Genomic DNA, 15,901 nt, shown 5'->3' on the forward strand with positions numbered 1-15,901 from the left:
CTTGGCCGTCCCAATCTTTAAGGATATATATCTAATAGATTATACAACTGTGTATGGGAAAATTTTACCTGAAATTATATGCGGACAAAGTTGTGGGCTAGTCGTTAAATAAAGTAATTCGTTTTATTTTTATCACCCTTCTCTGTGGTATGTTCGTAGATCGTAGTACGCCTACGCTCGAGTCTACGCTGTAGGTGGTATCTACGCCGTTTTAACAGAAAACCGTTGACGTTGGATTATCACGGATTTATTGGCGCCTGAAAATTCATAAAGTCGAAATGACTCATTGAGTTTTATTAATAGAGGGAAATCCAATAATAACTATTTTTGTTCCGATGCATCGCTGTATGTAGCTCTTATTGTACTTACATGCTAGCTTTTGACTAATGATTTTCTAAAACTAACAAAACGTTCAAATCATTTCATATGCTGTGGTGTGGTTTAACAATAGTATACATATATATTATTCAACTGCAGCGGTGATAATTTTTTAAAAAATATATTTATATTGTTCATCTGGTAGGAGCTCGACTTCACTTTCGGGGGTCCGAGTTAAAATCCCAGCTCGCACCTCTTACTTTTATAAGTTATGTGTGTTGTTAGTAATTAAAACATCACTTGCTTCACATAACGAGGAAACCTACATTCCTGCTCAAGCTGTCGAGAATGTTCTCAAAGGTGTGTGGAGTCCACCAATCCGCATTAGGCCAGCGTGGTGAACTGCGAGACCCGTGCCATGCAGGGGGCCGGGAATGGGTTGATATTACGATGGCGCGATTAGACCAGGGCGCGTTTGGAACCCTCCTAGCTTTAGTTTTAAGTTAACGAATGCAGTTATCACCTTCACCAACATTTGGTGTAACAAGTTAAATATATGAACGCTTCATAAGTGCCTGTGATAAGGTCTACATGAATAAAAAATTTTTGAATTTAGAATTTTTGGAACTTTTATGATGATGAAGCAACTTGAAATGAATGAACTTTGATCTTGAAAAAACTAATTTTAAAATTTAGTTTCACTACGAATCCGTAGTCGGTTGGGTGTCTTCCAATTACTCGAACATTAATAGAAGTTCACTGGCTTCTTTTTATAATAGCGAACGACTTTAGTTCGAAGTCTCCGTTACAAACCAATTTGTAAAGTTCTCAAGATTTGGAAATTCAAGTGTGTGGAAATTATAGCGCAATTTATTATTTCAGTATTACCATCGCTTAGAGTCTAAAATTTATTTTTAGACTTAAAACAACAACAAATATCCACTGCGTAATAATGATATCACTGTCGGTAAATGGGTTAAAAGGCTAGCTGTCGCAGCGTTATTGTAGTTGCTACTTTTGTAATCATTTGAAAAACTTTTTTCATTATATCCAAGCAGCGTGGTTTACCTTCTAAGTTTCTTAGTAAAAATCGTGCTCGTATTGAGTATATAAATTATTTAAATATTATTTCACTTTATAATTTCCCTGCGGCATTTGTATTTATTTGATGAATTTGAAACTCCCTACAAAATAAATTAGTCCAGCAGTGGAAGTTCTTCTTATTCTTGGATGTACCAAGGTGCAAGCAAGTGCTAAATTTTATCAACATCGATGCAGTGGTTGTGCCAATCCTAGATAGTAAACATCAGACAAACTTTATAATTCAAAATTAAAAACCCCCGACTTCGAAACAAAGTATTGCACATCAAGAAAAACATAAAATGACAAATCAAACTTAAGTTGTACAAATGGCGGCCTTATCGCTAGAAAGCAATCTGTGCCAGACCTTTAATTTCATCATCGTCATCATCATCATCATTTCAACCCATTGACGACCATTGCTAGACCTAGGTCTTTTGTAGGGCGATCCAAACTCTACGGTTCTGGGCCGCTTGTTGCCAGCGGCTCCCCGCTACTCGTTTGATGTCATCTGTCGACCTGGTTGGGGGTCGACCAACGCTGCGTTTACCGGTGCGGGGTTGCCATTCCAAAACCTTGGGACCCCATCGTTCATAGGTTCTCCGTGCTATGTCATCCGCCCATTGCCCCGTTGGGCTATGACGGTAACTCTAATTCTTCTACGGATCTTCACATTTCGGATTTGATCACAAACACTAACCTAACATAGCTCTTTCCATGGCTCGCTAAATGATTCAGAGCCTTCTTATGAAGCCCATAGACTTTAAATTTAGTATACATTTAATATTCATATTGAGAGAGTTGTGAAAAAAATTAAATTCATCGTTTTCTGGTGGCGGCCATCTTGGACTTGAGATTTGTCATTCTTTTTTTTTTTGTTTTATATTCGTTAACTAATAATAAAATCATTTCTTCATACGATTGTTAAATAGTGACAGAAATCATAGTTTAACACTATGTGTGATTGAATCACTGATACCTAGACTGAGTAAAAACTCGTACTAAATATATAACGTGCTACTGTATTTATACTAGTTTCATTCTTCGCCGTTCTTTGGAGGGCACGTAAAGCTGTCGGTCCCACGATTGTCCAGTCTTGTCGGAGCGTCCGTTCCATCAGACTACTAAGGGGAGAGAATAGAGTTCACCTGTGCTTGCACACACTTCTGCACGAAATTATCTTGAATAAAGGAATGAATATACTTTTATTGCACATCACAAAAAGTACATAAAAAAGAAAAGCTTGATAAAAAAAAATTCGTTGTCTGTAAAGTCGGCTCACTGACGATAGTTGAACGTGACAACGTCGTAAGAAAATACTGATGGAATGGTTGCATTTTTCAAAAGGAAATTTTAATTTTTTTTGTTTGACAGATTTTATCGTTGCTATGAACAATTGACACCACATTCACTTTTCGCTGCACTTCATCCTTGCTGAAACATGTAAATGTATTATTGTATAGAAGCTGTCCACGCGGACGCATCGCTCACTCAAGTAGGAGAGAGACAGATGTCGAACGCGGAGGCCGACTGTGCCTCTTTGTCGCTCGTTCCGCGCTCTCGCTTGCACTTCAAGCCTTGAATGAAACGCCTCAGAGCGAGGTAACGCCGCATGCGTCATGTTTTTTCGTGCGTGCAGCCTCGAATTATAAGACGTTGCCACGTCAAAAAATAGGTAGGTGGTGTATTAGACGGTCAGGAAAACAAGAGAATAAAGTCGCTCACAATAGACGTTTCATTCAGAACCTCTCACATTGAGCAATCAACCTCTTACATTGAGCTCAGCCTTTTTATACTGTTGAATGAGTAGAATGATTGACGGGTGTCAATAATTAGAGTATTTGATTACAAATCATCAAAAGTATGTTGTTATTGTGTAAACAATATTCATACATCATTTTATTAATCTTATCAATTAAATATCAATTTTACATGACCATTAAAATACATTTATAATATTTAAAAATAGAACAAGTGTTTGATACTATATCCTGTATTGAAATTCAAATAAATACGATATTATTATAATTTAGCGAATTATGAAGTGAATTATTATAACTAATTTACACAGTTTTTAATAGGTGTATATAAACAAACACCCGCATAGTTGGGAAAGCTCACAAGAGATGGACCTCTGTGGCCGAGATCGGCCAGGGAAACTATGTTTTTGATTATATTATGTAGATTGCCTACATTTCATACAAGCGGAAAATCGTCGTCGATATGATAATACTAGATAAGTAAAGTACACGGGCTATAAATAACTTCCACTATAACTTGAAATTAGGTCATTTGTATTCGGAAAATAGCGTTTAGTTTACTGGTTTAGAAAATGGGATTCATGAAGGATATTGTTGTTTTCTTAGTCTGGAGTAGTGGCGTATTTGCGAAAAAGTCGATAAAAATAGTGAGCGATCTTGACCCAAGTTCTTAAAAGTATATTTAGTTTTTAATAACATAATATTAAGAGCCTACGTAGGCTGCAGCAGGGTGCAGAATTAAAAGAATTGTAATCTTAATCTACTCCCATATAAATCCTCTATAGAAGATTCTAAAAAGTTTATTTATTGCCATAATTAAAACACCCATTGTCATAAAAACAATTATAAATATCATCCAAACGGATGATATAATGTTGTACTAAATTTCTAATAACACTCCCTGTTTCTTTCGAACCCTTCTGCACTTTGTGCAGAAGGGTTTTCACACAGACAGCCAATTTCTTATAGCTCGATGCGTGGTAGTAAAAAAAAAATATTGCCATTCGGGCGCGTGCCCGGCTGAACGCCACGCGCCGAAAAAAGAGTAGGCTATTCAAATCCCCGCCTTTTTCTTCCATGCATCGTTGGATGGGCATATGAGCTATTTATTGACTCAGAATATAGTTTTACCTAGCAAAATTTCATTTTGCCTACAGGTTGAGGGCAAAATGGGATTTGTCAAGGTTTTACTTTATGAGTCGTTACTAAGTTTTGACCATATATAAAGCGCAGTTATCTACAAGCTTGACTTCTCTTTTAAATTATCTCTCATGTCTGATTAAAATAATAGATTTATGCTACGTACTTCTTTTCTCTTACCACTCAAAGTTTATACTTCCATTTCGCCCGCCAACAATTATTGCCCCAGCATGCAAACAACTATACATAGAATAGAAAAAAACAACACAGACAATTAGAACGTATACCAAATTGTATACGTTGTTTTGTTATACTTTTTTTTAATGTACTTTTTGTGGTGTGCAATAAAAGTATATTCATTCATTCAATCAATGTACGTTGTGTCGTGGTGGTCAATGGGTTACCTTCTCAGCTCTGTGTTGCAGCACTATGGCAGTAGGTAACTGCCAAGGAATAGTGAAATGCTGATTTTCAGTAGGTTTTGCCTATTTATTAGAAGAAAATTGTGGTACCTAGAAGTAGAGAGAGTAGATAGTTTTTTTTATGTTATTAAAATATCACTTGATTCAACCGTTGTGACTTCCTATATCTTTGTTTTAGATAAATTTATTTCAATCTTTTAAAACAAAGGAAATTTATGCCGTCAATAGTGTAATAGTAATAATAATAAATAAATGAATAAGTAAATATACTACGACAATAAACACATCGCAGTCTAGCCCAAATTAAGCGTTGGCTTGTGCCATGGGTACTAAGATGACTGATGAATAATAAACATAAATACATATAAACACCCAAACACTGAAAATCATTAATTTTCATAGAACAAACATTTTCCTGTTGTGGGAATCGAGTCCACGACCAGAAAGCAGGGTCGCTGCCCACTGCGCCAATCACTACGCGCCGTCAATAATTAGCTCAATAATTATAAAATAAACAAATACATATAGTATAAAGTGCGGGCCGGGTTAGCACTATGTCCAACCGACAGGGATACCGTGTTTCTAACCTCTAGGCTATCACTGTTTTTTTTTAATAGTCTGTTTAAATAAATCAAGTAAATCCATCAATTTGATTACGGAACCAAAAAAAGGCTTACTCTCAAATGTGTGGTAATACAGATTGATTTCGAAAAGGTAATGCTGAAGAGCGACGCAGGTCGAGTAGCGTCGCCATTAGTGCTTACTGGTGAAGGGTAATAGGGATTTATGGACCCAAGTCAATATAAACTAAAAACAACATTGACCTAGACAATGATTATGTTGAAAAACGAAACTCACGACGGCCGACTGGCGCAGTGGGCAGCGAACCGGCTTTCTGAGTCGTGGCCGTGGGTTCGATTCCCACAACTGTGATGAACATGAATGTTTTTCAATGTCTGGGTGTTTATCTGTATATTATAAGTAATTCTGTGTATTATATTCATAGAAATATTCATCAGCTATCTTAGTACCCATAACACAAGCTACGCTTACTTTGGGGCTAGATGGCGATGTGTGTAATGTCGTAGTATATTTATTCATTTATTTACCCACCTACGTTCGTTTATCCAATATAAAAAACTTTCTGTTTTTTAAATAAATCCATATCAATATTGTCCACTAACCCGCACTAGTTAGCGTGGTGGACTACGGCCTCAACTCCTTCTCATTGTGGGAGGAGACTCGTGCCCTGTAGTGGACCGATGATGGGTTAATATAATGATGATGATTCTATATTATTATTATTATGTAGGTTATTTTTCTTGTTAATTTATAATCGAATAGCTTTTGTCCGCGTTTATTACGATTCTCCACAAATCCCGTGAAACCCATTTGCTTTCCTGGTAAAAAATCCTATGTTACTCGCCGGCATTTCAACTAAGTCTATGCCATAAATCAACTTAATTGGTTGCTTAGCCAGGGCGTAAAGTAAGGACAAACAAAGAAACATACACTCACAATTTAATTATTAGAATGGAAAGTGTGAATAAACTTGCAAATTGCTGAACCGATTTTAATCATTCTTGCACCATTAGAAAGTTACTGTTATATCTCCTGCGTAGTTATAAAGTGAAATCAGTTAAGGCGACTTTAAGTTAGGGGACAAGTTCAAGTCAATGTACATTTGTCGGTGATTTGGCAGTTCAAGACGTTACATGGAGATTAGCTCGCAAGTGTGGACACACCTAATAAAGAGACAGCTTTATGTAGATGTTTTCCAACTGAAGTAAATCTTAGATGGTAAATATCAATATACTTGAGTTAGATTGCAAAATCAGGTATCATATCAAGTTCGAGTACTCACCCACTCGATGGAACGTTGAAAAAGAGTTTGAGCTATGTTATGTTTGATTACCCCAGCGTACCTTATGTGTTCGGCGTATAAGTGCCTTATAAGTGGAAGGTCCAAGGTTCATCAACATCACTATCATTGGATAGAAGCAGGCGTTACTTTGCGGAAATCCATGATATATTATCAAAATTAAGCTTAATTTGCTATACTCCGCGAAAAGCAGGAGAATCTGTGTGGTGTAATTTATAATTTCTTCAATCCTTATACACCACACCAAACAGATCTTCGGCAATATACCCTCTACGCACGTTTCGCTCCGAAACCGAAAACACTTAACAATTATTCACTTAACAATTATTCATTGTAAAGTCAACATCTCCTGATGATGCTCCGGTTTCGGAGCGAAACGTGCGTAGAGGGTATATTGCCGAAGATCTGTTTGGTGTGGTGTATAAGGATTGAAGAAATTATAAATTACACCACACAGATTCTCCTGTTTTTCGCGGAGTATAGCAAATTAAGCTTAATTTTGATAACATCACTATCAACCCATTAACTTGGATGAGAAGGGCTAAGGCCTTTTGTCGAATAATAGATATCTTTATATATATATTTCTTGTGTGCGTGTGTATGTCACTGAACTCCTCCTAAACGGCTGGACCGATTTGAATGAATCTTTTGGAATGCCTTTGGGGGACACCCTGGATGGTTTAGATTCACAAATCAGCCCGACAGATGGCGCTGGGGTCCGCTAGTACATAAATAATAATAAATATAATACGACAATAAGCACATCGCCATCTAGCCCTAAAGTAAGCGTAGCTTGCGTTATGGGTACTAAGGTGTCTGATTAATATTTTCATGAATAATATACATAAACACTTAGTATATTCATATAAACATTTTTATCACATAAACCTTTTCTAGTTGTGGGAATTGAACCCACAGCCTTGGACTTAGCTGCCCACTGCAACAATCAGCCGTTCAAAGGGAAATATAATCGTATTTAATCCGACCCTATCGCTACGTAGTGATAAACGACTAAGACACCGGGAGGTATCTTTGCATCGTTCGAGTCCATGTAGGACTGGAGTGTATCTAAAAAGCAGACGTATTTATATCAAAATACCCACCAACTCACTCAACATTGGATTATAATCAAATATAATTTTAATTTTTTCTTGAAAACTATCTACTAACTATTTAATAAAATATCTGGTAAATATGAATTTATAGTTATCTAGTTTCATTATTTGCTCAGTTTATAAATTTGCTGTAACGTTAGCAATCTCTTCCAGGCAATCAATGGCGAAATACGATTTTTTACGAAATGTTCTTTAAAATTCTAACGGGCTTTGTGTGCCATTGGGACTGTATCGCTCAATGCACTATGAAATCGAATAGCCATATTCATCATTGTCAACCTATTACCAGTCCAATACAGGGCAAGCCTTTCAGAATAAGAAGGGTTTAGGCCGTAGTCCACCTAACTGGCCTAGTGTGGATTGGTAGACTCCACACGCCTATGGTTGTGGAGGCATGCAGGTTTTCTCACGATGGTTTCCTGCACTGCTTTGGCTCAACTTTTTAAAACGCACACAACTCTTAAAAGGTGCATGCCTATTAAACTTATTATAGTCTATAACAGCCCACTGCTGGACTAAAATCTCTCCCAAGAGAGATTTACTTCAGTTGGTTTGCCTATAATCACCATGCTAGGCGGACGGTTTTGCGATCACAGTAGATAGTAGTCACAGAGGACGCTGCTCCCCGTTTGCTGTGATTCCTAAGTCGCCTCGTACGATACCCGAGGATGGTTGAAACTGTACTGGGCACTAGGCTATAGCCGCTTACCAGATCCAGTGACTTGATAAATGTAAACCAGCTGTGAACTTCGGTGATAACAGCAAATAGGAGGTCAATTTTTGTAATCAAAATAGTCGCTAGACATTCTGTTTACTAAGCTTTCCTTTTATCGGTCCATGCTTTAAAACACGGTGATTGACTTACGAATGACCGCAATGGAGCTCAAAATATGCTGGTCGACCCCATCTAATTGAATTCGGGAGGAGTTTGGTCCAATTGAAAGGGAGTTCGAATTCTTACCAGTTAAAAACCTTACCAGTTAGTAACCTGTTAAATGTAAACCAGCCGTGACATCGGTGATTACGGCAATGAGGAGCTCAATGTTTGTAATCAAAACAGTAGCTATATATTCTGTTTACTAAGCTTGCCTGCCAACGCTCCAGGCTTTAAGACACGCAGCCTCGGTGAATGACTTACGAATGACCGCAATGGGGGGTCAAATCAGAGGACGTGCTGGTCGACCCCATCTAATTGAATTTGGGGGCGCTTCACGAAATAAGCCCTCGAGCGCCTCGGGCAAGCAAAACGAATGAGAACAATTGAACAATATACACTTTCGCTTACTGTAATTCTAGAAATATTTTTTCGAGAAAGATTTTTTATTAAAAAGTTTATCGTGCTTGCTGATGAATACACTGCGGCTATTTGAAATGGATCTAGAATATTATTTGTACGACTCGTATCTTTTATTTGAGAATTTTAAATAATATTCTTAGTAAAAATACATCAAATTGCACCTCAATTAGATTTGTATAGCTTTTGCTTCTTTTAATTTTTCATTTAATCCATGTGAAAATAAACGGTACGTTTTTTGCCCGTCTGTTTTTTGTTCTGGCTAATCTCTAAAACGGCTCAATCTATGTCGAAGGAACTTTAATAAACAAAAGTGATGCGCAATATTAGGGGGTGAAATGGGTATTGAAAAACTATTTAAGTTCCATTTTTTTCAAAGTTGCTTTTTAACGTGTTTTTTTGCTAAGAAAGAGTTTCTCAAAACTCCTTAAGAGGTGAACCGGGGTCGGGAGATAGTAGAGTGAAGGCCCTATATTTCGGACGTTAGGGCATTTAAAATATAATATTTTTGAAAACTTATTTTTTTAAAGAACCCTTTTAGGGCTCAATGACCTAAAGAGGTTGTTATATTAGGTATAAGAGATAAATGTTTAATGGGATAATTTAAGGTAGGGATTTCAAATCGTACGCGGACGATTTAACCAAATATATAAATAATATTACTTTTTGGTCTGACTCGGAATGGAACAGAGAAACGAGATTCGAATACGAATAGGTTAGCCACTAGACAATGTGACGGGGCAGAGGTTGTAGTTTACCCTTGTTTGTTTTTCCGCGTACTGGAACGCTTTAAGCTTATGAATGTTAGTTAGAAAATCTAAATAATTGAAACATACCGAACTCGTAATCAAACCCAGGGCTAAAGAGCCATGGTCTACATCATCAGTTCCACTTGACCATATGGTGCTTTTCGAAAGAAGATGCAAAAATACTCAAATTGCTATAGGTGTGTCTATAATGTTTGAAGAGTTCTTTCGAGTTCTCCGAAATCCCTCCTATAAATCTTCAATAGATTAAAAGGTGGTCCCCCACCTCCGAAGTATAATATACCAAACAAATCAAGAATTATATAAATCAGTTTATAATCGGCGGAGTAATCAAGCAACCAATGTACAAAAAAAAACATATAGTCGTAAGAACCGACGACGGCCAATTGGCACAGTGGGCAGCGACCCTGCTTTCTGAGTCCAAGGCCGTGGGTTCGATTCCCACAACTGAAAAAATGTTTGTGTGATGAACAGGAATGTTTTTCAGGGTCTGGATGTTTATACTTGTATATTTTTCATAAAAATATGCATCAGTCATCTTAGCACCCATAACACAAGCTACGCTTACTTTGGGGCTAGATGGCGACGTGTGTAGTATCGTGTTTAAAAAAAAACCTCGTCCATTTTTTCAAGTCAGTTGAAAAGTAATAAAAAGATGGCTTACATTATAAGACTTCAAGAACGAATAAAAAACGGAGTGTAGTTCTAAATATAGGTGTTCTTTCCGTACATATAAGTGACAAATAAATAACTGTCACTTACGGATGATTACATTTTCCGTAGCTATACATCAAATCATAGTTACCTACTTACAAATGATTGCTTTCGTATCTACCTCGAACGTTAAACCGGCCGTGAAAATGGGATGTTTACATGTACTAAATTTCATAATAATATATCTTCGGCGTCATTTGGGTGAACATTTTGCGATTATTGTTCGGATGAAAGGTATATTTATCGATTTAGTAGGCCAATCTTAAATGCGTGGGGACAAATTATTTTTGGGGACTCAAAATGTATTTTCCGCAAATAATAAAATGGGGCTTAAAGTATTAAAAAGTAGTTAAACAACCATAATAAATAATAGAATAGGTATATAGAGGTATTTTTAGTGTGTAGGCACGAAAGATACGCTTAAAGGTGAGTTTTGCTGATGATGTGATCTCGTTTCTCGCGTCCCATCGAGCTATTTTGAAAACAGATCAACTCGTACCAACTTAACAATCACAGCCTGCAATGTTGCTAACATGACATATCAACATATTAATTAATCTACCAGTGCTGCCATCTCCCGATCCCGTTAGATTTAATGAATTTAAGTGTGTGTGTAAGGCTCATTATTCCGTAACATTAACCAAATTTAAAAAAATATCGAAGTTTTAAAACCCCGAGTACGAATAATTATGTGTTTATTATTTATCCTAGAACTGGGCTACGTAAGTAGTTACCTATAAAGCTTTTAACTATAATTGAATAACAAAGATTTTATATTTAACAAAAAAAAAATAGTCGGTGGCCTGTACATACATAGACTACACATTATCCAGCCATAGTCAGAAGAAGAAACACTTTATTGCACGTATAACATACAGGAAAAGAATCAGTAAGGAGTATACAGTACACAATGTAGACATGCAAAGGCGGCCCTATTGCTGCAAGCTATCTCTTACATGCAACCTTTATAGATAGGATTTACAGCAAGAGAACGGGATAGTGCCAAGAGTGTTGATACATAAATACCAAAATGTAAAGATACAAATAAATATATAATTTAAATAAATATACGTAATAAATATATAACAAACATAATATAAATATAAAACATAATATATATAAGTAGATTTTAACACACAATTTATAAGAAAGAATATAAAAAATCTACTTCAAATTCCATCACACAAAGAGAGGTAGTAGTCCTTCAGACGACTCTTAAACACCGGAGGGAACAACTTCCACGCATTTCAGCAGGCAGATTGTTCCAGAGCATAAAATGCCATAATTTATTTATTATGCATTAAATGCTTAAAATGCATAATAAATAAATTTTTGCCTTAAAGGTAATAATACTTGTTTAAGCGATGGATGAATATACTTTTTTCATCTCTACAGACAGTCCTGGGAGCGCTGCCATTAGCCGTGGCAGCTATTAACCGAAACCCAGACCTGTTACCGGGCTTAAAGCTGAGGTTCATATCTGCAGACATCGGCCGGCCCCGACCTACACTACAGTTGGATAAAGACAGCCTTTCCTTAAGGTAAGCAAAGTGGATTAGCTAGTTTGAAAACTTAGGCATACGCACCAGCTATTAGGTACATATAAGGACAGAGCTTTGTGCGTTTTTAATTCAAGCAATCAAATATCGATGGGGAATACCTAGTGGGAAAATTCACCTCGCCTAAGTGCTCAGAGTGCAATGCTATCGAGGACCTTTATAACATTTTAGTGGAATGTGTCCGAAGCGAATTAGAAACTCGTTCAGGGCTCACTTTAATCTTAATTTGCGGGAACTGGGGGTATGTAACACTGTTTTGGCGCATCCATTATCTAAGGAGGCCAGAAAACTTTATGACATACTTATATAAAGTGTGACATATATAAAAGCGGATATTAAGATATTCATTACTGCCTACGCCTAATCCATTAAGCGTAGGCAGTAATGAATATCCGTAGTATTATAATATAGAGTAGCTCCGATTAAGGTGGCATGTTCAGAATTGAACAAACAATCCATAAAAATTAAAAAAAAAAAAAAAAAACGACGGGTACGAGGGGTAAAGTGTGTATGATCTCAATAGAAGACACACTATACGCTATTTAACAGTAGCCTTATAATACGGAAACGAATAGCATCCTTAATAAAATGTACGTAGTTAAGCAGTAACGGTATTCTATAGGCGTTAATAAATAAATAAATATACTACGACAATACACACATCGCCACCTAGCCCCAAAGTAAGCGTAGCCTGTGTTATGGGTACTAAGATGACTGATGAATATTTTTATGCATAATATACATAAATACTTAGAATATTTATATAAACACCCAGACACTGAAAAACATTCATGCTCATCATCGAACCCACGGCCTTGGACTCAGAAAGCAGGGTCGCTGCAAACTGCGCCAATCGGCCGTCAAATAGATATATACAAAAGATATATACAACTCTCCAATTTACAAGCTCTAAATCTAACTACATATATGTAGGGCTGCCTGCCTGACATATATGCCTGACATATATGCCTGGAGGCAGAAAATTCTCATTTGTAAATATTTTGTATATTAAATATTAATACCTAATGTAATTTTCAGATTTAGATTTTGATTACAATTGTATAATTATTATAAAAATTCGTCGACGTCTTGAGAGACGGTTCAAACACTGTCCAAGCGACACTTCTTTGTATGGCTAAATAAGCCGATGCGCGGGCGACATTTACGGCGGCAATATGGCATTTGTTCCCTTGGGCGCAATCTGAAGATCCCGTAATATGCCTTCGTATCATTTCTGAGCAAGAAGACCAAGCCAAGCTTCGTAATAGATACGGCATCCCTCATAAATGCTCTTGTCTACGGTCGATGTTGAATTCGGTCATGTCCCTCTCGGCGCAGTCTTTAAACCTTAAGCGCGGTCGGCCCACTGGCCTTTTAGCATTCGCCACCTAACCCAGAAGAACCTGTCGAGGCAAACGAGAATGTTCCATCCGGTTCCAGCACTCACACGGAGACTGGGCATGTTGCTAATTTTGCTTTTATTTATAATAAACTACTATATAAACACTGATATAATAGAAGCTAAAGAAGCTAAGAAGAAATATACGTTTATTATTTAAAAAAAAAAAATCCTTCTTGATAAATAAAATGTCACAATAAGTCGTTTCCAGGAAACGATGATCTTTGTTTTAGTCTTTTGTTTTTGCTGGATAATATTTGTGTAACTACCCCCTTATTGTTATTAGCATTTTCATTTTAGCTGCATTAATAAATAAAAAATTTTTTACACAGGTTCAGACGAATTTGTACATTACGAAAACACAATCCTTGAATGAATGAATGAATGAATGATTTATTTATTTCTCCACATTACTTATAAGTATGAGTACAATATAATGTTGTTTACGGGCTATTTTTTTACGCATTTATAATGTGGGGACTGATGCTTGAACTAGGTAGAACCTGTATCTCAAGCCACCAGGCCCTTTCCGCAGGATAAAGTATACAAGGATGAATATAATGTAGATTAAGTAATGTTATAATCACAGTTATTCGGTAATATTTAAATTTAAGTACGAGTAACTTTGTGTTCAATATTTTAAATAATGAATTTCTTTATTTTAACAGAAGATTTAACTTATGCAAAGATTTTGGAATTATTAGAATGAATAGTAATAATTTATTTTAAATTGTAATGTCTTATAAAATGTAGTTTATAGTTTTTTCATGCGTGTATGTGTGTGTGTGTGTGTGTGTGTGTGTGTGTGTGGCTGTGTGTGGGTATGTGTGTGTGTTAGGCATATGTGAATTATTTCAGTATCTGAATAATGCTTTCAGTCTCATCGTAGTTTAGCCCACTTAACCAGTCATATAGTCGAGTTTTACAATTATGTATTAAGTTATGCTAATATAGTTTATAGATTTATATGTACATTCTATGGTGTACGCTCAAAACATGTTGTAGGTTTATGTATAATGTTTTCTCTACTAAGCTAATTTTTGTAATTATTTTTAGAAAATAAACATCTTAAACCATAAGGGGGGGCGGTGCGAGCAAATGTTGTACTAAGGGCACAGGATATACAGGAATAGATTTAGAACTGGGTCAGTAGGTATATAAGTTCTGCTATGAATATCGGTTGTCATATTAAATCATAACGCCAATTGTGCAGTGATACTTATTAACAGCGCGTTTTCCTTGGAAATTGTTATTGGTGTACATAACAAGGATACATCACCAAGAACGGCAGAAGTTTAAATAATAAGATAACAAAAGGCGGCCTTATCGCTTAGTAGTGACTTCAAACCTTAGTTGGGGGTACCTTCTTTAAATAATAAATTGCTGTACGTACGTGTCTCGTCAAATCTTGAAAAAGCTGAAGCTATTTAAATTTATTTTTGTTTTTTTTACCACAATATACATCGTGTAAATGAAAACCAAAATAATATTCTAGAGGCTTTAGAGGTACATTATTTTCTGTCTCTGAGACTTATATGTGAATTCAAAACGTTAATAGTTTTATTCACTGTCATAGTTTTACTGAAAGAAAACAGATAGAGCCCTAACATCACATGCAAAAGTAAAATCGTTTGACTATTGTCGCTTTATTACGTACGCGTCGTACTATGCACGTGTCGGTCTTTTATCTTTAATAGGGTTGTCAAAAGTATTCCCTTAGGGTGTTTTGAATTAGTGTGAATGGAAAAATAAATATTCTTCTTTTGATTTAATTTTTATACAGAGTGATTTCTTACGAAATATACTTATGCACCCTTCAACAGTATTTCGTAATTCACTCGCAATCGAGGAGTCGTTTTCGCATTTCAAACCCTATAGCGTCAAAGTAAAATGGACCTTAGTGTGCTCGTTTTAAAGTCGCTGTTACACGTTGTATAAATGCGTTTTTGAATATAAGTTAGTTAGCATAATAAGCTATTCTAAGTGTAAAAAAAAAACTCGCGAGACATTTCCTTATCTGGTGTCAGAAGTTCTGGTTCATTTTTTTTTTTATGTTAGTACTTCACCGGGCGTGATCTGTCCCAAAAAGCTAGACTAATACTAGTTAAAATATTCTTAAGTTACCCAGATTGTTATCATTATAATGTCTATATAGTATATATATATATATATAAATATATAGAAGGAAGTTGTGTTAGTTACACCATTTATAAGTCAAGAACGGCTGGACCAATTGATAATCAAATGATATTTGATTTTTCGGATTTCTGTTAGTCCGGAATAGGATAATAAGTATTAAAACATAAAATTCATCAAAAAAAAAAGATCCGCGGTACGAAGTTCACCGGGACAGCTAGTTATAGAATAAACGAAAATACACACACGATTTAAATCAGATTTGATAAGAGTAATTGAATAAAAAGTTTTGATTTTGAGTTAATACGAGAGAAT

General features: G+C 36.0%; 1 protein-coding gene across 1 annotated transcript in view; it reads left to right on the forward strand.

Moving 5' to 3' along the window:
- Positions 1-15,901, forward strand: part of LOC120629341 (guanylate cyclase 32E) — a 79,583-nt gene that overhangs the window by 2,166 nt on the left and 61,516 nt on the right. The window contains exon 2 of the mRNA XM_039898259.1: positions 11,888-12,033. Within this exon, the coding sequence (XP_039754193.1) occupies positions 11,888-12,033 (146 nt within the window). The remainder of the gene's footprint in view (positions 1-11,887; positions 12,034-15,901) is intronic.

The sequence above is a fragment of the Pararge aegeria genome, chromosome 14, assembly GCF_905163445.1.
Source record: "Pararge aegeria chromosome 14, ilParAegt1.1, whole genome shotgun sequence".
Taxonomy (NCBI): Eukaryota; Metazoa; Arthropoda; class Insecta; order Lepidoptera; family Nymphalidae; genus Pararge; species Pararge aegeria.